At 45.3% G+C, this 23908-nt stretch overlaps 2 protein-coding genes across 3 annotated transcripts in view; one reads left to right on the top strand and one right to left on the bottom strand.

Moving 5' to 3' along the window:
* Positions 1 to 6151, bottom strand: part of BCL2L13 (BCL2 like 13) — a 41030-nt gene extending 34879 nt beyond the window's left edge. Inside the window, exons 1-2 of one of the 2 annotated variants that reach the window (XR_007629938.1) lie at positions 5967 to 6151; positions 471 to 665 (exon numbers count right to left, since the gene is read on the bottom strand). Coding sequence is in view for 1 of the 2 variants with exons in the window: in XM_050323909.1 (XP_050179866.1) it covers positions 471 to 597 (127 nt within the window). In the remaining variant the exon portion in view is untranslated. The remainder of the gene's footprint in view (positions 1 to 470; positions 666 to 5966) is intronic. The other variant, XM_050323909.1, reaches the window with a different exon arrangement.
* A 1436-nt stretch (positions 6152 to 7587) lies between these two features.
* ATP6V1E1 (ATPase H+ transporting V1 subunit E1) lies at positions 7588 to 19187 on the top strand. The gene is made up of 9 exons (XM_050324766.1): positions 7588 to 7723; positions 11073 to 11138; positions 12633 to 12742; positions 13223 to 13289; positions 15075 to 15164; positions 16463 to 16531; positions 16938 to 17032; positions 17864 to 17951; positions 18558 to 19187. The coding sequence occupies exons 1-9, from the start codon at positions 7691 to 7693 to the stop codon at positions 18618 to 18620; spliced, it is 681 nt and encodes a 226-aa protein (XP_050180723.1). The 5' UTR covers positions 7588 to 7690; the 3' UTR covers positions 18621 to 19187.
* Positions 19188 to 23908: the final 4721 nt, after the last annotated feature.

Here is a 23908-nt window from a genome sequence, read left to right as displayed (position 1 = left end):
AATAAATAGGTGCAGGATAGGCCATGCCTGACTGACAACAACAGAAGCCTCAATGTAATAGGGCAAAACTATTTAGCACAGGACATTGCTCAAGCCACCACTCAGCTGGTAAACACCACCTCGCCCCTGCCTACCTCTGTGTCCCCAAAGAAGCAAGCATGGGCTCCAATTCAATGAAGACAATATATATCCACCCCTCCTGGCCTGAAGGCAGCTGCTAAAACCACTTACTTGCTTCATAAACACCAGTCGGCCCTGAGGCAGCTCAGACTAAGCCAGTCATCTACATACAAACAGTTCTGTTTCCATCAACATCTCTTGTCTTTCAACTGAAATTTATTCCGTTTTCAGGGAATAAAATGAGGGCTGCATCCCACCAAACATCAGGCTCACGCTCCGCCGACAGCCCGAGAGCTAACTGCAAGCAGAGCTGCCCGTGTAAATGGCACAGATGAAAATGCAAATGTTACCTTGAGCTGGAGGAGGAGGAGGAGGATGCTCCTGTGGCTTCTCCTGTGCCAAGAGCCCCAGGTAGCTGAGCACTACGTACTTGGTTTCATAGTGGAATCCTACAGGCACGGCAGTAGCGGACGCCATCGGGTTGGCGGGCAGGCGGCAGTGTCCTCGTGGGGCACGGCGGGAGCACTCCGGGGAGCCCAGGGAGACTGTGAGGGAAGAGCAAAGGGTTTTCTTTGGTTGGTTGTAAGGCTTGCAACAGGTTCATGAACTCATACATAACCAGGAATTATGTAACAATCCGGAAGCAGTGTCCAGGTTTTTGCCCTGATATCCTATGCATTCTTATTTTAATAAGAACCATGCAGAGCAAACCCAAGTGCGCCCCAGCCCAGCTCCCTGCCGGCAGTGGCACTTGTCCCTCCTGCCTGGCACACAACTCTCACCTGAAAGCAAATGGAACAGTCCCTCCCCACACATCCTCCTCCCAGCGCCTCAACCACACAAAGAGGCCTCGGCAGATTCTGAAGAGCTACTTAACTACAGTGTGAGGTAAAAAGGCAGGTTGTGAGGAATCTCTCTTCCCCTAAGCCTCCCATGAATATTTCCCCAGTTCTCTGCTTTCTCAGGTTCACTGTTATGATGCTTAAAAGTCGTAATGCAGAAAAAGTGACCACAATTGCCTTGAATTCATTTCACTGCTCCAACAGCAACAGAAAACATATGGTCAAGAGAGAAAATTCCACATTATTGTAGGGACTGGGAGAACAGATGGTTGTGTGTCCTGGATTTCTCACCCAAACATTAGTAAGTATAAACCAGAAAGCCACACCTAACAGCAACATCTGGCCAAAGAACCTCCTGGTTTACTCTCCTTTTTTGTTGCTTTTTTCAAACATCCAAATAAGAAAGCAGGAAACACTACAGTGGAAAGAAATTAAAAACAGTCAGAAAGGACAAGGTAAAAAAATAAAACCTCAGAAAACAGGATGAAATGGAGAAAAGAGCCAAGCAACAGGTTGAAAGGATGTTTCAGATTAATCAACATGTTTTAGCTCTTTTTATTAAGTGAAGTATGGATAACTACTTCCAACATTCTATCAACTTGATGAATCAAAGAGTAATTTTTAGTGTTTTATGATAAACTCTCAAAATTAAGTTCTCCATGACTTCAAAGAGTCATTCCCAAACAAGTAGTGGCCCATTCTTGGCCATCAGAATGAAAGTCCAAATGAAAGACACGCAAAAAATTTCATACCAAAGAGACACTGAGAGAGCCAAACAATTTAAACAGCGTGAGCCTGCAGTTGCATTTAGGAAGAAAAATTTGAATCAAGTTTAAAGTTGAAAGCAGTCAGAATGAGCAAAACACTACATACAGGGAACAGAACTCGGACCATCTCAAGAGAGTCCTCGATTACACTGGAAATGCCTTGAGACTAAGAGGGAGAACCAGGTTCCAAACCCAAAGCACAATCTGCAGATGATGCCTAGAGATTAAAAACAATAGTAATAAACTGAGCAAGTAAAAGAAAAGCACTGGCCTGTCTAGCTATTCAAGATGTCTGGGCTAACTTCTAATCCCTCCTCCCCGAAGAGGAATTTGGATTACCAGCAATTGTACAGTGGTTACTGAGGATAAACAGAACTAAAACTGTGCTGTGGCATGGTTGCTGTGTGAGTAGGTAGCTTGGCAAAGAAAAATTTACCCATCAAACTAAAAGCTGCAAAAAGAAAAGAGTTGGTGTAAAATTGGCTAAGTGTTCTTTCTTTAATCTTTGGAAACTCTAGTTTCTGAAACTCATTCAGTATTGAAAACAGAAAAGGACTCTTTCATGAAGACTGTACTATGGCAGCCCTGCCTCTTGCACCATGCCTTTGAAAATGCCTGAAAGCTTTTACCAGAAAGCTTCAGTTGTGTCTTTGCTGCAGCTTGAACCAAAGTAATTTTTCATTTATGAAGGAAACAATGTTGAAACTTTAAGTCAACCCTTATCCCTTTCTCCTTGGAGCAGTAATCCTACATTTATGTTGTCCCTTCCATCCCAGAATGCTCTATGGGCACCATATCCTGCTTCAGAAAGGTAAGAATCACAGCAGATATAAACCACAGCTTTTGCAAAATGCACAGTTATCCTTCAGCAGCTTCCATAAACGGAGACTTTCATAAAACAAGGAGATTCGGGGAAAAAAAATAAGTGCTCTGAGGACTTTGGGATCCTTTAACAACAGATCTGCTCTTCAGATCAGATCCCCGTGCACAATCACCACATCACATGTTCACATCACCAGGTGGGAAAGATGCCATCCACCAAAAAGCCAAAGCTCCCCAGCACGTTTCAGTTCTGGTCTGTTCCGCAGGGATCCACAGCCCTGGAATCAGTGTGCTTCCCGCAGTGCCTACAGAGCGCATGGCAGCCCTTCCAGACAACCTGAACTGATCTCTCCTGAAAGAATCAGCCTGACAGATGGTCCAGAGACATCCAGAAACTACGTTGCGGATCAAAGAACAAATTTGGATGTACAACAAAGACTATTTTTCAATATATAATTCCGTATCAGCGCAGAAAATGACAGAAAAAAAGTTGATGAAAACAAGCAGGAGATTCCAGAGCAGCACAGTGATCCATGTGCAACAGGGAGGCCTACTTCACAAAAAGTTCAGCTTGCTTAGCTCAGCACCTCTGGAGGGAGGAGGGAAAAAAAAGCAGGGAAGAGAGAGAGAGAGAATCAGACCACAGTGTATTTAAATAGTGGCTAAGGTTTCCCTGGGAAAAGAATGACAAAAACCAGCTTTGGATGAAAAAATAATCCCTTTAGTCAATATATTTAGAGAGGTAGTTTTATACTGAGATGAGAAGGGAGACTTAGGAACTTGAATGGGAGAAATCTTCAGCTTCACACAAAAGAATGCTGTTAAGTGGAAAAGCACTCCAGCATCCCTGGTTCTCCCCTGAGACAAGCCCACAGCACAGCAATTGAATCACTCATTTTGAATTTTGAGTTCCTGGTTTTGTTTGCAAAAAGAAATACAGAAATATTGACTCAGATACTGTAAATATCTCAGAAAAGGCCATTTTACAGGAATGAGTGGGATTGAAAAAGGACACACAGCTTGAGAGATCAGATCAGAGGAAGGAGAGCTTTCCACTAAAGGAGCAAAATGGAAGAGAGTCCAGACACACTTTAAGATAATAAGCTTGTACAGGAGATGCAACAGAGCAGAGGAAATAAAGTATTATACAGACTCCATAAGTCTCAGAGCAAGAGCTAGAGGGTTACTTCTGATTTAACAGGTTCACTGCAACAATATTGCCCTGATCAAAATTATTACCAATTGCTCCTTACAAAAAAATTCACCTTTCTCAGTTCCTGCAGCCTTGGGGGAACAGAAGGCTATACCTGTTGAAGCTTACTGAGCTTGTTACTCCTCCAGCCCTGCTGTCACTTGTTCCATGTGGGCTGAGCTGCTCAACCGACCTGAGAACAGGAGTTCCAGCCAGACTGACATTTCTTCATGCAATCTGTCACGTCCTAATCCACAGAAGAGTTATACATTGGATAACGGGCAAAGCAAGGCTACCAATGAATACAGCGAATATAATCCCCCAGTGATGAGGCTCTGCTGTGTTTCAGTCCCTGAAATATCTGCAAAAGGCCACCGTGCATCGAGCTTTCACTGTGCATCATTCAACCCCCAAAATGCACGACAACACTGCCCATCGGAAGAGTTAAGCAGTGCCACGGATCTGTCGTGCATCTACTTGGCTGCTGCTGGTCTGAGACTTGCCCTTCTGCAGCCTCACAAAGTATTTCACTGCATGCTTATAAACAAAATAGTAGGTGATCAATGTCACTGTGCATTTCAGAAACAGCAATGCTGTCACAGACGACCTTCTTGTTACAAACAGCAGCACCACAGCCCTTCGCTTCCACTGGAACACGGAGTCAGTCTGGAGCTGGATACATTTCCCACCTGCAGCCCAGGTCACCAGGCTTCACTTACCGGCTACAAACCAAATCACCCCAGACAGCTCTGGCAGAACACCTCCTGTGCTGCTGAACTATTTCAGAGCGTGAATGGCCTCAGCCAGAAGCATTCACTCAAGCATGGACAGGCAATTTAGAGAGGCAACAAAACGGAGTTCAAATCATTTTCAGGGCGGCTTTACACCGGTATGCTCATGGTTTGGATCATCCTCCTGATAGCAGTCTCTGCAACAGGCAACCCCTGTAAGTTCAGATGCATCTACAGCCTCAGGTTTACACCATGCTCTTTACCCGAACCGACCGAAATTCAAGGAGTCGAAAAACCACACCCCGTATCAACAAGATGGAAAATATGCAAGCGCTCTGCAACCTTACCAGAAGGCTCGTGTAGGGATTTTGGATGAGACCTGCATGTGTGGACTAGTTCAACCATGCAGCAGTTTGCCTCTGAACACACTTCACCTAACAGGCAGGACTATCCAAGACACTTGATCGTGATCAAATTGGGAGATAAAAATTCTTCAGAGTACTTTTCCAACAGTATATGAGAGCGTGACTAAGAGATTGTTTTTAATAAACTGAGAACTGCTGAGTTCAAACATGTCAGTTCCTACTGGAAATGAATCGATATTGCATCCACTGCTGATCCTCTGGTGGCACTTAATGGATAGAAATCCTGGAAAATACTATGGTCGTTTATCTGGGCAGTGGTTGCAGTCGACCTTACTGGGAAATATAATTAGAGTATTCTAGGCAAACGGTGTAACTTCTCTTCTAGGAAGAGAAATAAAACACTGTGTGAGTTACCCACTACAGAGGTCCTCGATCCTATCCAGCTTCAAACCGCTTCACCTCAACATTAAACCGCGACAAACCCAGCTTCCACTAACAACCTTCCATTCACTTTCTGCCTGAACGTGCCTACTTGGATTTGAGAGCCCAGCAAAAACTCGGCTCCAAGTTTTCAGCAGCGCCAGAGCAGCGTGAGCCCCTCAGTTACTACGGCGATGAATGAGATATTTATACCCGGGCGGGCGGGTGGGAGGGCTCGGAGCCGCGATGAGTCACCGGCGGGGCCGTGCGGGACGCGCAGCCCGCGGCGCCTGCGGCAGGGGAGCCGCCGGCTCTGCTCCTCCGCCCCGGAGCTGCCGGCGGGGAGCGGGGGTCTCCGCGGGGGCTCCCGCCGTGCCCGGCGGTGTTCCCGGTGGGATCGGGGGTGTTCCCGGTGGGATCGGGGGCGGGAGCGGCGCCGCTCGCCAGGGGGCGCCTCCGCCACCGGCGCGCGCCCCCCGCGGCTGGGGGGGTGGGGAGGTCCGTGCGCGCGCCCGGCTCCAACCGCCCCCCAACCGCTCCCCTCCCCTCAGCCCCTCATGGGGCGGGGGCGCGCGCAGTGTCGCCGGTGCCCGCCGCTCCCCCGACCCCCAAATACATAAATAAATAAACGTAAATAAATAAATAAATGTAAATAAATAAACAAATAGGCAGCGAGCCCGCCTGCTCCCACACCCCCCGTTCCTCACCTGCGGGCGCCGCGGGGAGGAGCAGGAGGAGGCGCGGCGGAGGTCGCTCCCGCCGGGGGCGGTGTGTGGTGTGTGTGGTGTGTGGTGTGGGGTGAGGTGGGGAAGGGGGGGGGCGCGCGCGCGCGCTCGGCCGGTGCGCGCGGGCTCTGCCCTAATTTGCCGCCGCCGCCGCCATGATGGAGGGGGCGGGGGGGGTACGGAGGGAGGAGGAGCGCGCGCGGGGCGCGTCGCGGCGCGTGCCGCGCGTCACGGCTCGCGCCGCGTCACGGCAGGGCCCCGCCCCCGTCACGTGACTGCCGGGGGGAGGGGGGAGCGGGCGGCGCTTGGAATCCTATGGACACCGGGAAAAAGGGTGGATGTGGGAGATTCCTGCCGATCCCTCCACCCTTTACCCGCGGGTTCGGAGCAAAACGATCTCCTGGCACTTCAACTTCCGCGGCCCCCCACCATGTGGGCGGCTCAACCCCCTAGACACCCCCTCCTTCGCCCCCCCCCTCCGCACGGATAGGGGAGCCACAAGGAAAACAAACCGAGTCTGAACGTGGTTCACACGTATTATAATATCATTTAGATGGTGCCCGAAGTAGTACGAAGTATTCTCAAGGCCCCAAAGTACAGGTTGATTTTCCCGCACTATAATTGCCGTATGAAAAAAAAAAAAATCGAAGTTACCGTAGTTTTATCATCTTGGGGTTTTTTCACGTAGAAAAGAAGCGCGGTAAAAATTAGGGAAATAGGAATAAATCGGGAAGAAGCACGGATCTGACAAATGCCGAGTATGACACTTGATTCGGGAGGAGGGGTTCTATTTTTCCCAGTGCATGTACCTGCAGAACGGAAACAGAAGCTTCCTGCCAACCAGAATAAACAAACACTATTACAGGTTACGAGGATCGCCTTTAATTTTGCCAGGAAGAAAAGAATGGCAGCAGCAACAGAAGAATTCTGAAGAGTTACCACATCACAGAAGGTAATAATAAATAAATAAAGAACAAATAAATAAATAAATAACGCCTGGGATCCCCACCGCGTTTACTATAATGAAATGCTGGTTAATCACAGCAGCACAACCACCCCGAGGGGCCACCACCAGACTTCCCCCATGGCCACTCCGCCTGACAGCCGGTGGCCCCCAGCTTCCCCGCTGCTGCAAGGCCCTCCTTCCCCTCCCCTTGTCCACCTATTCCCTGCATCCTTTCGCTTTTATTCCGTGAAATCACAGAATGCCCTGTGTCCGGCTCTGGGCTTCTCAGTCACTACGTGACAAGGAGCTGCTGGAGAGGGTCCGGGGGCGGCCACGGAGATGAGGAGGGGTCTGGAGCATCTCTCTTATAAGAGAGGAGAGACTGCGGGAGTTGGGCATGCTTAGTCTGGAGGAAGGCTGAGAGGGAGTCTCATAAACGCATATAACTCTTATTTAGTCCAGAGAAGAGAAGCCGGAGAGCGGATCCCACCAATGCCCACAACCGCCCTCACGGAGGGTCCCCAGGGGGCGGTGCCAGGCGTGACGTCACGCGCCGCGCGGCTCGCTATTGGCCCGCGGGAGGGGAGGTGGGCGGGGCTCGCGGGCCGCCTGACCCGACCCGGCTGTGATTGCGCTGCGGGCACCGGCGGCGCTGGGAGCGGCCTCGGGCATTGTCACCGTCACCGCCACTGTCACTGTCACCGCTGCTGTCACCGCTACTGTCACCGCCACACACACCGCCGCCGCACACACCGCCGCCATGGCGCTCAGCGATGCCGACGTGCAGAAGCAGGTAGGCCCTCATCCGCGGGGAGCGCGGGCAGGGGCGGCCCCGGCGGCCGGCTCGGCCTGTGGGGCGAGAGGGGGGTGAAATCGCGTCCCCTGCGCTGCTGGAGGGGAGCCGGGCGCTCCCCCGGGAAAGGGGGAAGGGAGGGGCAAGTCTCCGAACGAAGTGGGGTTTTCCGTGAAGCGTTTCGGTGACGTTTTGTGCCGGGTTATAAGGCGGGTTCGCGGGCGGGGGGTTTGCTGAGTGCAGGGTTTGACTGCACTTCAAGGCGTATAAATACACGGCCCGAGACAAGTACCGCGTTTTTGGATGCGGTTGATGCTTAGAGGCCGGGGCCGGTCTCTTCTGCAGTGAGAGGTCAAGAGGAAATGGCCTTAAGATGAGACAGGGGAGATTCAGACTGGATATTAGAAGAAAAAAATGTTTGCTCTTAGGGTGGTCAGGCACTGGAATAGGTTGCCCAGGGAAGTGGTGGAGTCACTATCCCTGGAGGTGCTCAAGAGGCATCTGGGTGATACAGTTTAATGGTTTAGGGGTTACAGGGGTAGTCCTGGGTTCGTGGTTGGGCTGAGCGATCTTACAAGTCTCTTCCAGCCATGATTTTATGGGTCTCTAAGGGCTCTCCATCCCTTTTTTGGTTACAGCTGTAATCTATCCACTTGGCTGTGCCTTACCTTTGGGTGGGATGTTTGGTGTGCTGGGATGCCGTTTTCACATCTAAGCAGAGTGGTGCAGCCTGGCCTTGGCTTGCAGTGGAAACTTACAGCCCTGCAGTAAGTCTGACTGCAGACACCTCCTCCCGGGGCAGGACAGCCTGTCCCTGTTGACAGTAAACACTGCCCCTGCCTAAAGAAAGCTGCTCTCAGCTGGGCTGGAAATGGTGTGCCGTGCTAAAGGCTGCACGGATCTGGTCAGCGCTGGGCTGGGGAGCTTCCTGCAGGTGATGAGCAGATCAGGCAAGTTCCCTTTGTCCTTTGCATCACAAGTACTTCGTGTCTCACTTTCTCATTCAGTAAACATAGACTCTTGGCAAGGAAGCATCGCGTTGAAAGTAAAATCAGTGGGTTGCCTTTCTCCAAAAGGAGAGCTGTAACATTACATTTTATCCACAAAGCTTGTTTGTTTTTTCCTGCATCTTCCGTGAAGACAATAAGAATAAATCTGGATTTGGGGGTGGTCTTGATCTCAGCCATAATGGACCTGAACTTCAAAGGTTAGTTCAGGCTCTGGTGATGTGCTAAACATGACATTCTAATAGCATTTCACATCTGCAGCTTTCCTGTCAGTGCTCTACACCCCCGAGCCTTGGATGATCCTGTTAACTGCAAAGGAGAGTGCTGATGATATGGCAGTCCTGGATGTGTATAACTCTGGCAAGAACTTGCCAACTGGCTCTCTTACCTACTCACCATGGTGCTTTCAATAATTTTCACTTTGAAAATCATCTCTAATTAAGGATTTTTTCCATTGATGTATTTGTTCGCTCTGCTCTGTCAAAGGTGTTTAGTAGATTGTTCCATCTAGTTACTTCTAGCTACAGCCAGTCTAACACCTAGGACTTCCAATAGAAAGGATAATCACAATACTACTGATAGGCAAGCCCTCCCTTTCTGTAGGAAATAATACTTTAAAATTAACCTCTCATTTCAAAATACATTTTTTGTTAGTGTTATTAAAACTGATCCCATTTATAGATGTGAAAGTCTCACTGTGGACCTCTTTTTGTGTCTATAAAAAGCAAAAAGGGATTTCAGTACAGCAGCATTTGAAGGAAGTAACACTGTTCAGTCTTACCAGACTAGGGGAAGTGAGTTCCATATTAGCTTACTTCCATCTTGTTCCTTTTCTTTTGTGTAGAGAATTGTTAGAAGTACTTTTCCAAAATTCAGGAACCAAACCACACTGGAGGAAGTGGCTCAGTAATGTGAGGGTTGCTGCTGTTGTACAAAAGTTCTCAGTCTCCTTCAACAGTAGGCTATTCAGCAAAATGATTTCCTCACTTCATGTGCCTCTCTTGTCCTTTCTGAAGTGCAGGGTAGAAAAATGATGCTGTAGGTAGACACACACTTGAAAGTGTTGCAAACTGAATTTAGAAGAAAAATTGCTGGTTTGATTTGAGGATGTGGATGTTAGTGTTCACTTCTTCCACTGCTCGTGTTTAAAATCTTCCACTTGTTGGTTCACTTCTGTTTTCTCCTCTCCGTGGGCATAGTGCTGTTCTGCACGTTGGCTCAGTGCTCAACTTGGCACCTTCCTAATCTCTTTAAAATATTTAATTTTAACATGAGATTCTGTAAGTAGAATCTCTCGTGTGAGTTTACTCAGACTGCAAAATGTGTCTCGGCACTAAGTTGCAAGCAAAAAGCTGGTAGGATTTTGTGGTCTGCTCCACCTGGCCCTGGAAATGGATGTTCCCCTTCCCAGCTGCAGTTTGTCGTTTGCCCCACAGCGGGATCCTAACCTTAGGCCTGGTCACAGAAAGCCATATGATAGATAAGAAGAGCTCAGTGTGATTGCTTTCCTTGTCTTTAAGATGCCAGACCTGTGCTCTGTAGTGTTTTGAGGTGGCTTCAGAGATGTTCCTCCGAGTGGAATATGTTGGTGCACACCAGGCTCTGAAGCAGCATGTGATATACTTGATGTGGTCTGGATCAACTAGCACTGCTGCCTCTGTCTCCTTCCCCAGCTCCTCCCAGCTGACGTGCAACTACTTTGTAAAGTCATTCTTTGTAGCAGCATTTTTTAATGACCCCGTAGATCTTTACAGAATTTATTACATTTTTTTTTCCAGGAAGGATTTCTCAGGTGTTTGAAGGAACTTCTGGTTGTACAGGTCTGACCAGAGTGGTCAGTAGCCCTTTGCTTCGCTTCACTGGTCACTGAGTGTGGGAGGCCCAGATTCATTCAGATGCCATCTGTGTTAGTCTTCTCTGTTTCACATAAATGTCATAACAAACACACGAATTTTGCTGTGTGAGGATTTTTGATTTTTTTTTTTTTTTAACCAAACCTGGAGGCTAAAAGGTTGGTCTCATTAGTGAAGAATGAAAATACCCAGCCTCACATTTATACATATTTACTTTTGGGTTGGGGTTTTTTGTATGGTTGCATATCTGAAGAACATTCTTCTGATGATAGCCAGTGAAACACCATTACGTAGAATTATTGGGGAAAATAATTTTCTTGTAGTGAGTGCTAAGGTGAACTGACTCTTTTGTTTGCAGACAACATTATATGAATTAGTAAATGGATATGGAGGGGCCTGCTGTACAAATGAGGAATATATATACCTACCTCCTCTAGTCAAAGTGCTTTCCTACACAAAACATTTTCTTTCCTCTCTCTCTCGTTACAGATCAAGCATATGATGGCTTTCATTGAGCAGGAAGCCAACGAAAAGGCTGAAGAAATAGATGCAAAGGTAAAAGTGGAAGTTCACTGTCAGTAAGTGCGAAAGGAAACCTGCATCTGGCATCCCGTTTTGAATAGCTGCAGTCAGGGCAGGCCTAGAACACCCTTGTAAGCTACAGCTGATGTCATGGTTAGTTATTACGTAGCAAAAAAGGTGTACCAAATGAAGTTAACGTTTCTTAGCTTTTGACAGATGAAAACAAGTTGGAGCTGTTGTTTGGTCTAAGTTTTCTTAGTGGTTCTCAGACAAAAAAATTATCCATGTGGAAGTTCACTCCTTTTTCTAAGCCATCAGGAGATCTGAGTGATAATGTGAACTGGATTGGATTAAGTGAAACACTTTCCCCACCTCCTGTACATAAATTGATACCACTGAGGGTTGAGGGAATTCTCTTCATAACTATTAATTCTGCTGGGGTTTGTCATTACAATTGTAGTGTTGTTTTATTATAACTATTTATAATATTGCAGAAGAACTCATACATGTTCCAAAATGGTAAAAGAGGACAGCTGAACTGGTGGAATTATGTTGGTGAAAGTTTGTTTGTAACCAGGCTCATAACTGTACCTAAAACTGTGTAGACAGCTGCAGTCTTAATTCTAGATGTGATTTAGTAGGATTTAGATGGGGTACCAGTAGTGATTTAGATGGGGAACTAAACCATCAATTAATATTTAAGGCATGTGCTGAATTACTTGCAAGAATTCTTCACTTAGGTTAAGCCACAAGAGACCAAGTTTAATATTAATCTGGTGACAGGGTGTAGGTGTTTACTAAAGAAAGATTAATGGTGCCTTACAGCCCTAACAGTCTGCATTTTACCCCTACAGAAACACCTTGTTGGTATTGGACTCAGCATATGCATTAATAGTAATATTTAATCTCCCTTAAACGTTTAGATCTACACAAATATTTAATCAGCACTAAAGCAGCTATTCCTGAGGATCTGCAAGCAGAAGTCGAAGGTTGAGATTGGATTCTCAGGTGTAAATAGGGAAGTTTTCCATGTGTTTTCACATGCTACCTGGCTAGGCTTTACACAAAAGTCACAGCTATACTGTCACTCTCCCTGGGTAAGAATTATTTAAAGTAATGGCGTTTGTGGACACTGAGGGTTGGGTAGAATCTTTTGTAGCCAGAAAAGAGACCAAATCTGTGAAAACAGATCAGAGCTGAAGCTAAAATGAGTTTTGTATAACAGTATGTAATATATAAGTTTGGTACTTTTGTGCCTGAGGAATGCATGCTGCAAGGAAACATGCCTCAGTCAATTAATAAAATAAGCATTATCTTGGTGAGCAAGGTTCTAGTTCAGCAGAGCACATCCTGTCCTCACTCTGACTTGAGGACTGGTTGAAATGTTTGATTTTATGTGGAACCATAAATTGTATCATCCTGACTTGTCTGTGAATGTGCTCTGAAAGCATGGCTGTTACATTTTGGTTCTGTTTTCTTCAGCCCATGGAATCAATTTCCACCTCAGTTATTTAATTTTTACCATAGGCAGAAGAAGAATTCAACATTGAGAAGGGTCGCCTTGTTCAGACGCAGAGGCTGAAAATCATGGAGTATTATGAAAAGAAGGAGAAGCAAATAGAACAGCAAAAGAAAATGTAAGTTGCCTAGGTTAGATGGCTGTCTTCAAAGCCTGAGCTCATATTTTATTGCTAATTTTATACAAAATTCTCTTTCCCTGGCAAACAGGCAAACTGATGTTGTATTTAATTCTAATTATGAGTTTCTGGTCTTTTTTTGGGGGAGAAACTATCAAAGCTGAGCTACAATAGTCTAACTTTTACTAAGTGTGATGAAAGGATCCTTCGTGTTTCTTTATGTACTTAATTTCTGGAAATCTGCCCTGGTCTGTTACCCTGGGACAAACAATGATGTCAGGTTTAGTTTGGTGGGTCTTTACTCAGGGACAGAGTTCTGCATTTTAATCATTTGTGCAAGGTCAGAAACAGATTCAAAGAGGTGAACAGGCTTCATTATTAAATGTTGTAGGATTGTTACCTTTAAAGTATACAGTTAAATGTTGCAGTTATTCTGTCAAAGTCTGATGGATTGGTTCAAGTTTATCATTCAACTTGCAGTCAGATGTCCAACCTGATGAATCAAGCAAGACTGAAGGTCCTCAAGGCAAGGGATGACCTTATTGCAGTGAGTATCTCTCTAGTAAATACACAGAGGCTCTGTTCCTACCATGTGTTAGGAAATGTAACCATTCTCTAAAGAAAAATAGGGTTTGGGAGTGAGTGACGTTTGCTTCAACGTACAAAAGTGGCTTTCCAAGCTGGTCCAGATCTACTAATCTACTTTAGCTTATTTTCACTGTTTCTATTACGTGCTCCTTTAGGAAAATGCAGTTGTTCCTGTTCCCAGGAGCATTGCAGGCACTGTTGTATCTGTCACTGGCACAACAGCTTGTTTCTTTAAAGAGCAGGAAAGTTCTCTTGCGTGGTTGGTAGAAGTTTGAGGTTCTCTTTGCCCGAAGCAACATTTCTGTGTAAAAGCTAGTGTGGTGTAAGCAAGGAGGCTTAAAACACCATGAACTGGGCTTTTCTGTCTCCTTCAGTGGCCCATATTACGTGAAAAGCTTTGTTTCTTGTAGTAGGTGACCAGTCTGTGTCTTGTCCTACAGGGTGAGTGATCTTTTACCAGAGCAGGCTTAGGTCGGGCTTACTGTGTTTGTCTTGTACCACATGCAGTGTGTTCTCATTCTGCTCATTGAGCAGCATTCTCACGCCTGTCTTAGAGACAGTTCGTGTGTTCCATGCTCTGCTAGGTGGGGCTGTTGAGCTGCTGGAAAAACTGAGAGATCTGTGGAAGTCAAAAATAAAAGCTAATGGATAAAGGATAACATTCAAGTTGATTCTGCCTTGAAAAAGGGGGAGTTAGCAGAAGAAAATCACCAGTTTATTGACTCTTTAAAATGAGTTTCAAACTTTAGATTGTCTTCACAGAGAGGAGGAAGGTGGGTGGCTAAAGATCTAACTCTATTGTGATAGTCTCTGCTGGGTAATCTCTTCCTCATTTATCTGCTGACTCAACCTCATGCTTCTGAGTAATTCTAAACACTCTTCCTCATTTTAAGACATTTAAAATCACATGCTGCTCACTCTTTCTTCTCTTATCAGATCTTTGGCTTCTTTCATGAAGAGAGATGAGCAGTTCCAGAAATCTGTGTTGCTCTAGGGAGGACAGTGTAACTAGGTTTGACCGTGACATTAAATTGTGATAGTGTTATATCCTCATCCTGATTGCGTTACCCTGCACTCTTCTTCTAAATGCCACAAGGCAGGACAGTAGGGAAGGGTTTATACCAAATCATAGTTTCTTTATCTGAAGTAATTATGATGGTTCAGTTCTAGGAGCTGTGTTTGAGTTGACTCAAATTTCTTAAAAATTCAATCCCGTCCAATACTGATTTGTCAAATAAAGATAATCAAGACCAACTTCTTCAAATTAAAAATGAGCTCTTTCTTTCAAATCTAGACTTCACTTGCTTACAATTAAAAAAATACCTAACCTGAATATTATTTGATAGAAAGATAGGTTACATTTCTTTGTTTGACCATAAAGCTGAAAAATTTGTTTGGACAACTTTATTAGTTTACGTGAAACATTTATTTACAACATATTTAGTTTGTCTGAACTAATGCTGCAGGTACTGTCCTTTTACTACTGAGTTCTCCCTTTTTCATGAGAAAGGAGTTATTGTCAGATTCTAGTGAGTTCAGATCAGGGCAGGAAGAAGGGAAGTGTTTGGAGAGGATAGTGTGCCATGCAGAGAGATGAAGGTCTAGCTTGGATGAACACCAGCTGGAGTGTACATTTACGTGTTGGCAGGGTGTGATAGCTATAATAGAAGTACAGAAAGTTGGTAGGCACGAAACCAAATGCCAAACAGATGGGCTCTGCTGATCTGATTTCTTCTGAATGTAGGATTTGCTGAATGAGGCCAAGCAGAGACTTGCCAAAGTGGTGAAGGATACTGCCAGGTACCAGGCACTGCTGGATGGACTAGTTCTACAGGTAAATATTTGAATTGTACAACACAGATCATTGCTGCCCTATCCCCCTAAGTTTCTTTTGTCAGAAATAACCCACTGGAAGTTACAGTTGTATTGGAGTCTAGATCAAATGTTGCTGGGGCATCTTTGAGTTTTAAACATCAGTTCAATGTGTTTCAGGCTTGGACTCTGAACAGAAGAGGTTGCAGCTTACTTTGAGGAGTAGAACCTGGTATGCCAGGCAGCAGTTCCATTGTAGGAATAACTGCAGATGTGCACACATACCCTGTAATATGCACATTTTAGGATGCACACATTAAGCTCCTGTAGTAATTAGTTGGATCAAATGCACCTTTGACAAAGGCTGTTTCTCCAAACCCAGAAGTCAGTAGTTATCCGCTTCTAAAATACTTTGGGCATTTGAGACTTAATAAGCCCTGGCTTTGACAAATTTACTGTAGTATGGCATGTGCCTGTCGCAGGCATATGAAGCAGAAATCAAAGCTTTGCTTACCTAGAAGAACGTCCTCAAGCCCCAGAAATCAACTGCCAAAAATCCAACAGGCATTGTCCGGGTCAGTCCTGTTGGCACTGGTGCTGCCCCCCGGTATGGATTGGTCCTGTTTCTGTGAACTCCCAGCAGCCACCCACGAGCTCTCCTGTCACAGTTGGATAGCTGAGTTTTCTCAACAGTGTCTCCTACCAGCTTGTGCCTCCAATTCAGTGGTGTTTCCTTGCCACACTCAGGTCTGGTCTTGCTGTACATCAAACAAACCAGTCCTGCTCTTGTGAACTGGCCACGTTTGTCTTGGCTCGTTATATTTGATCCAGTGAGAGATCTGTACTCACAGCTGGACTGGATGATTGTTGTAGGTCCCTTCAAACTGGAACTAAACTTATTTTAATCTATTCTAGTCTCAGCTATTACCCCAGGAACTGCAAGACAGGAGTTATTAGAACAGGCATCTGAAACTACTGCATGTCTTCAAGAGCTTGGCTGCATCCTCAGGCTACTTAGACAGCAGTGCTCCTTGTGTATACATGAACATTAACTGGCCAACACAATCCTACAATTCCATGTTTAGTTGCACTTGAGTTCCAAACCCATCATCCATATTTGGGCCCTTTCCCAGGTGTTGGTGCCGTGCTCTCGGAACGTCTGCGTGAGGTGAACTTGCGAGTGAAGAACTAAATAAAAGAGGCTAATGTTGTCAGGATCTGGGTATCCAATTGATCAGCCTCGTTCCTTTCTTGGGGTTCAGTAATTCTAAGACAGTTAAAACGTTGACTCTGTGATACTGAAATGGTTGTTCCGTGCAGGGATTCTACCAGCTGCTTGAGCCCAGGTTAATTGTTCGGTGCAGGAAGCCGGATCTCCCCATGGTTAAGGTAAGACACCTGGAATGGCCTGACAGTGCCCTGCTCACAAAGGCCTAGACCTGACTGCAAATATTTGCTGCTCAGATCCCCTCTGTGTGACATGAAAACAAGCTTTGCTTGTTGCACTTCTGTTGTAGATGCAGTGCAAGAGAACAAGTGTGCTTCTGAAGTTGGGGAGGATCATTTGCCTGCTTGGATGTTACATTGGAAACTTTATGCATTGCTGCAGTGTTAAGAATAATAATTGGGTTTGGCTCAAAAGCCAAACTGAAATGCATTTGCTTAATTAAAAAAAAAAAAAAAAAAAAAAAGGCCTCAATGCCCTTCATTTTATTACTACAAATGATTGAGAGGTCAAACCTGAGTGGTGCAATAGCATTTGTCAGTACTAACTGGAGGTTTATCTTGTATCCAGAGTGCGGTACAGAAGAGCATTCCTGTCTACAAAAATGCCATAAAAAGGGATGTGGATGTTCACATTGACCAAGACAACTTCCTGCCAGAAGACATGTAAGGAAAATGGGAGTGTTTTATACACAGCACTAACATAATGCAACTTTTCAAGACACAGCTTGTACTAGAACGCTCTCAGAAAATTAAGTATGGAACATCCTCGCAGTGTCTGCTGCTGTTCTCGTGGAATTTGGCACTTCTTTGTGTTAATCAGGCACAGAGTCTGCACTTCCCTCCAGACAAGCACTGTCTCAGTCAAAAATGTCAGTAAAAGTTTTGTGCAACCTCCAACCTGATCACACAGTACTGAAGTGGAGGATAACTGCACATAGAAACTTAACTACTGGTCTTTTAAAGAGAGAGGATATGGATGTTGCTTTCTGTCTCAAGATGAAGCAAGTTGAGTCGTGAGGTGCTGCAGGATAATCACTTGGTGGGGTTTGTGTCTCTTCTGTCTGCAAAGGCTCTAAAGAACACAGCACAAAGCTCTATATTCTGATAGTGATCTTTGTGTATGGACCAGCAAACATTTTTTTATCATTCTTCCTCACTTTCCAAAATCTGATAGCTGTCTGAACAACACAGAGGCTGAAGCTGCTGTGAAGTGACGAATTTCATAGCTCTGCTTAGATTTAGATTGTGTTGATGAGGACCCTTGCACGTGTCTGTGGGCTCTGATAACTCCAAAGATGCTTTGCACTGCTGCTTCACTGCATCACTTTGTGCTGATTCCTATTAAGACATGATCAAAAAGTTTGGGTTTTTAGAAATAAAAATATTATCTGTGTATCTGACTTGCCTATAAACACTGATTTATGATAGTATCTCTGCCACATTCTGACTCTGACCCGTGGAGTTCACAGATTTTAATTTTTTGTCCCTTTTCAGTGCTGGAGGTGTTGAAATCTACAACAGTGATGGTAAAATTAAGGTTTCCAATACCCTGGAAAGTCGACTGGACCTTGTAGCCCAGCAGGTGAGTTTCTCTAACCACCAAGGTGAACAAAGTAAATAACTAGTTTGGTCTTGTAATTAAATCCTCCTGTTTCCAGCATGTCACAATAATGCACAGGATCAGATTTCAATGTGCATGACAAGAAGTTACGTTTTAATAGAAAGAATTAAATTACCTGTTGTTTGTGCTTGTCTGCAACAAACGTGGCTTTCCCCAGAATGATCCCTTTTGAATTAAGCTTGAGCATAAAACACTATAAATTATGATACTGAAAGACTTGGTATGACCACACACTGCAGTCAAGATGCTGAGATGCTGAGGCTAACTTGAATTCCTGAAGCAAGCTTGAGGCTAGAAACTTTGGCTGAGACCTATTAAATCATAGTACCAAAAAAAAAAACCCACACCAAACTGGCTCTGGCATCTCTTTCTTGTGCTGCAGTACAGGCAGTCCTTCCAGTCTGGAGAGAAGCAGGCAATGTGTGATCAGATAAAGGCTTCAGAAAGCTCAGATGAACTGAGTTGTTAATTTTGAAGCCTAGCTTAGCTATCCCACAGTGCCTGCAGGAGGAACATGCAGGGATTGTATTGCCCATTGCATGGAACTGATGTGCTCTTTCTCCACAGATGATGCCAGAAATCAGAGTGGCTCTCTTTGGTGCTAATGCCAACAGGAAGTTTTTGGACTAAACCTCTATGAGAGAAGGTGGGATCTGTTCCACTGCCATACTGAAGGGGATGCAAAAGCATCTGCTAATTTGAAATCTTGAAATATAACATTACTGTGTCATCCAATATCTGTTCTTCAATGGAATAATTTTGCATACCTGCTGTGCTTAGCCTCTCTACTTGTGGTTAGAATGTATTGCTCAAAGGATGTGAAGACATACATATTCATCCAGAAGTGGCACTAGGAAATGGAGGCATTTGGGCTCTTGGCTTTCCTTACACTGTTGTGACACTATAAAGACGAGTGGTCCATTTAGGGTCACTTTTCTTTGCTTTGGCCACATCTCTTTCAAGTTGTCTGATCTGTGAAGTAAATCACTATGCTGGCAAATTCGCTTTTATTTGCTGCTAACAAATCCCTTTTCAGTTGAGGTCTTCAGTGTTACAGAGGGCATGTATTCCTTCCCAAGGTTAGTAGTTTAATTCATGTTACTTGGTCAGGCATTTCTTGTTCTGTATATGTGATTTCAAATAAAAAGCCTGAGCCTGTAAAACTCTATTTATTAAAATAAAAATGCGTGTGTGTGTTGTGTGTATATGGAGTTCCCTGTCGCTTCTCTCTGGGGCGTTGGCAGCGACCTCTGAAGAGTGGGATTGTTTGTATAAGGACTTACTGCTTGAGCTGTGTGTATTAACAGTTCTGTGGAGCCAGAACTCAAGTGCATGGAGTGGTGTCGAGCTATTTGCTGGAATAGCCTTGGATGGTAGGCAAGGCTTTTGAACAGGACTCCAGGATGAGCCTCATTCTCCCTGAAAAATGGGTCGGTAGTTTTGCTCCCTCAGTCTTCCTTCTCAAGAGGGAACTACAGTAACACAACTGTGCTGCTTAGGTAGAACAGGTGCAGTCCCTTTCCAGTCACAGGTTTGTTGCTGCTGTGCAGGAGATCCAAACCATAACCCTGCAGCAATTAAGTTTCAGGACTTGAGGAACAGCAGCTGACTGTGTTGCAAGTGTTCTCTCTATTGTTAGAGTAACTATAGAGTAACTACTCTAAATAGTTACTCTAATAACTATTACCAAATCTGTTAAGTTTTACTATTTGCTTCTCCTTTCCTTCTGCTGTGGTGACCAGTATTGTCTCCATGTTTTATGGTGCAGGACAGAAAAATTCTAGAGGTGACCTTCCACATGACAAGCCTCTGGCAGAACGCTTGACTCTCTGCCTAGTGCTCAATTCTGAAACTTCTTTTGTGGGAATAAGAAGCTGATGAATTACTACTTGAGTGTGTTTTGAAATCATCTTCTCTAACTGTTGCAGTGAATCAGGAACAGTAGGAGTTTTACACTGTGCCTTGAAGAATACTTGAAGGCTGCAGCAACACTGCTTTCTTTATGGGGTGTTTTTTTAACTGAGCCCTTTCTTCTCAAGCTGAGTTGTGTGCCCTCGTGTGAAGTGGGCTCTAAATGCTAGATGAGCCTTTTACTGCCTCATTTCTCTCAAATGGAGACTGACTGCTAAGAAAATCCTGAATCCAAACTTAATCCGTGTCTAGAAGAAATGCTTTAAACTTACTCTTAGAAAATGAGATTCTTTAGCAAGGTTGGGTGGGGTTTTTTGTTCTGCTGCTCCTTGGTGTTGCATTTAGGTGCCAGTTCTTGTTTTCCCACATAGATGGTTTGTGGTATTTATTCCTTTAGTGCTTTGCTTTTTAAGACATGTTTCTGTGACTGGGCAATAAGTGTATGTGGATTAAAAGTCCCACCCTTTCTAGATTTTGGATAACTGTTACACCTTTAATCTTTGCAATAGTCAGTGATCCAGCTTCCTGACTAAGCTTTGGGCTCCAGTTTTGTGACACATCTGCAGGAAAGGAAAATCCTCACATATTCGTGCTTAACTGTGTTGTTTCTTGGTTCAAAGAGTACTTTTTGAAGCAGATTTGTTTCCTGTCTGGAGATGGCTCATCAGTAGGCTATCTGCCAGTGCTTTGAAAAAGCAGTTGAACTTAAACTTGTGTCCTTATTTTCTCTGCAACCAGGGCTTAGGAACAGAAATTAAATGTTGAGAGGGAGTGCGGTGTCTGGAAATAAAAACTGAGGGGTGAGACGAGGAGGTTACTGGTCTTTGGTGGGTGATGTACACTATGAATATTTGCTCCAGTGCTCCATGAAAAGACTTCAAACAGATGGTAAGATTATCTCCAAGGAAGTGAACAGCCTAGATTTGGCCATCATCATTCAAAAGTGTAGCTTTTATGTTGTCCTAGTGCTGCTGTTTGCCTTGGAAAGATGATCTACTGGCCATGGTGTCAATGCATGACAGGTAAAGTCACGGGCACAATAAGCTGAAGGCTGGGGCACAGAAGAAACAGGTTGCTTTGTTGTACATCACTCCACAGTGGTGGGACATACTGCAACAATATCTTCAGGTAGGTTTTATTCACTAAAAAAAACTATTCTTTGAGAAGTTATGAAGATGTTCTCTGCTATCAGTAACATGAAGATGCTTGGCTGTGACAAAAGGAGATTCTTTGGTTTGTTTCTTTCTTGAAGGTGGCAAGACCTTCAAAAATCCATTCCTTGTGTACTTTTGAAAAGCAAAACAGTAACTACTTAAGTGTCTGACTGTGGTTCCTCACTGCAAGTTCCCTGCAAGTGTGTTACAAGGACACATGGGTTGATTTTAATCTTGGGACAACCACATGAGATAATTTGATTGCAAAAAACTGTCTGCATTACCTGGAACATCCTTCTCCTTGATTCCAGGTAATGGGGGCTGTTGCCAAGTTTTGTTACCTTAGAGATGCAGAGAAAAATGGAATATCCCCTCCAGGTGTACCTAGTGTAGTTAGCAACCCTGCTATGTCTTCATCCAGGCTTCTCTTCAGTGTTTGTACACAGATTTTTACAGGCAAAATGTGAGACAAAAGCAGCATTTCAGGTGGATTTCGGAGTTCCTGCTGGAGCCTTGTTGCAGCACAGTTCCATGAGCTGAACTGTACTGCTGAATGAAGCAAACGAGGTAGGATATGTGATTTTTTTTCCTCACTGATGTACCTGGTGACCAGGAGCAAATCAATGAGGATATTGATCTTTATTCATCTTTGTATAAGCATGCACAATATTCCAGCTGGGTTTAGTAAACAAGCCGTAAGCCGGATCAGCACGTTGAGGAACTGGACAAATACAGGGAACAAAGGAGGCATTAAATCAGGGTTCAGGTAAAAGAATGAAATTGTGATGGGAGAGGCAAGCACTGCAGATTAACAGAGAGTGCAAGAACTAGTGCTGGAAAAGGAGTTAGGGAAGTGGATAACGTTGTGCTTGCTCTGCAGAGCTGGCAGTGGAAAATTTAGGAGCGGACTTGACACTAAGTGATCAGCAGAGGACTTCAAATGTTACTGCACATCTGAGTCACAGCCCTGCTTTTAGCACGGAGTTTTCACCCCGAGAGGAATTAACGTTAATCAGAGAGACACGTGCTGGATGAATGATCCCTGGAGGTGCACCCAAGTGTCAAGGTGAGAGAAAGACTGGAAGAAAACAACCAGAAAGTCCCGAGAACTGAGGCCTCAGTGCCTTTATTCAGCCAGTGACAGTGGAAAGAGAGAGAACTCCTGAAGGGACGCTCCGAGCTGGCTGTCAGGAGGTGAGTGCTGCCCACCAAGCACTGCTGCTGACAGGGCCAGGGTGCTGCAGGGAGGCTGTTCAGGTGCCCAGCTCTCTTCCTCCAGCCTTGGAGAAAAGCACAGCCATGTTTTCCACAAGCCTTGTTAAAACTAGCAGTGAAAATCCAGGCTTTGGGTGGAGCCTGCCAGGAAAGCCCAGCTCCAGGCCTTGGGGTGCTCAGAGTCCAGGGAGGCCCCAGGTCCCAGCCTGCAGCCGGAGGCAGGCTGGCAGGAGGAGGGCACCTTGCTTGTTCCATGCCCTGCTGATGTGAGCAAGCAGAATATGCATCTCTTGGAGAATAGAAGAGTGTTGGCTCATACCTTACACAGACCAACAGCAGGGCTGGGGCCACCTCCAGAGACCAACAGGAGCGTGAAGTAGTTGGGGAGGTTAAGAGAAAATTACCCATTTATTTACTTCCAAAGAAATAGCAGTGAAGGAGGAACAGAAAAACTTGGAAATAAGAAGTGAACGACCCCCAGGGGAAAACTCAAAGCAAAAAAGTTTCTTTGGGTAAGTGAACTCTGAGCTGCTATTCTGGGGAGCAAAGGCTTGAGACTGCAGTAAAGCAACTTGGCAAAAGGTGTTTAGCCCTGAGCAAGAGCCCAGACAGACTGCAGTGTGATTTGGCTGGGTTTGCTGTTTGATACAGGCAGCTCAGAGAGGCAGGGGGGGGCCCTCATCCTGCCTCTCAAACATGTTTTCAGGGAACAGGCCATGACAAGAAGGCCCTTCCAGGGCTGGGAAGTTTCTGCTGCTCTCAGCCAAAGTAGAGCTGGCTGGGAAACCCCAAATCTGTCTTCCTAGGCATCTCGTTCAGAGCATCCCATACCACTTCTTTGGCTTTGCTTTAGAGAAAGCAAGACAAACATCTGTATGGGAGCATTCTCCGGTTAAGAATCCTATTGACAGTGTGCCAAAAAATGGCAGTTCCCAGCCCTTGTTACATGATGGAAGTCAAAAGCTGTGGAAATCAAGGCTGCCGTGTTATTTTGGGTAGTGCAAGGCTGATCTGTTGGGAGAGACTGCAGAGTGAAACTATCAAGGGTGGTCCCTCCCAGCTTTTCTGAAGGCCCTTTCCCTTCCAGTGTCCAAGAGGGTTTGTAGGAAGTCAGTTCCTTTTTCCAGGCAGCCCCTGGCCCACTTATCCACTGCCTGAATGCCAGGTGATTGCACATCCCCAACCCAGCACCAACTGCAAACCTTGGGGCTGCCACATGGGTGGGGAAAATGGGTACCAAAAACAGAGGCAGCATCTTGACATCCAGCTGGCAGTGGAGAGAAGGGAACAACTGTCTTGGCTTGGCCCAGCTGGTGAAATGAACCGAACACAAATAAGGGAGAGAGGCACACATTGAAGTACTTCTGGTACTTCGAGGGATCTTTTGCAAAACTCTCCTTTCATCCACATGTGCACAGTTTCTACCTGGCTCCCTTGGGACCATTTGCCTGCAGTGCCACTGTAGCACCTTTCTCCCAGCAAAGGCCACTTTTACTGAGGTAAAAAAAATAATCACTATTTTTCCCACATGCACGTGATGTAAAGCAGTTTAAGGACAGCCAGTTGTTCCACCCTTCTACTCTCAGCTCCAAACACTTTGAAGGAAGATGGTAGCATCACTAGCCAGGGCTGGGACAG

This window comes from Myiozetetes cayanensis, unplaced genomic scaffold (assembly GCF_022539395.1).
Source record: "Myiozetetes cayanensis isolate MyiCay16 unplaced genomic scaffold, myiCay2020 scf3, whole genome shotgun sequence".
Taxonomy (NCBI): Eukaryota; Metazoa; Chordata; class Aves; order Passeriformes; family Tyrannidae; genus Myiozetetes; species Myiozetetes cayanensis.
This window is presented reverse-complemented; position numbering and strand designations above follow the sequence as displayed.

What these genes read in the sequence shown, in the direction of transcription:
- ATP6V1E1 (XM_050324766.1), top strand. Translation starts at nt 7,691, where the DNA reads ATGGCGCTCAGCGATGCCGACGTGCAGAAGCAG. An exon ending in ATGCCGACGTGCAGAAGCAG is followed by an intron (nt 7,724 to 11,072) that starts GTAGGCCCTCAT and finishes CTCTCGTTACAG; the next exon opens with ATCAAGCATATGATGGCTTT. An exon ending in CAAGGGATGACCTTATTGCA is followed by an intron (nt 13,290 to 15,074) that starts GTGAGTATCTCT and finishes TTCTGAATGTAG; the next exon opens with GATTTGCTGAATGAGGCCAA.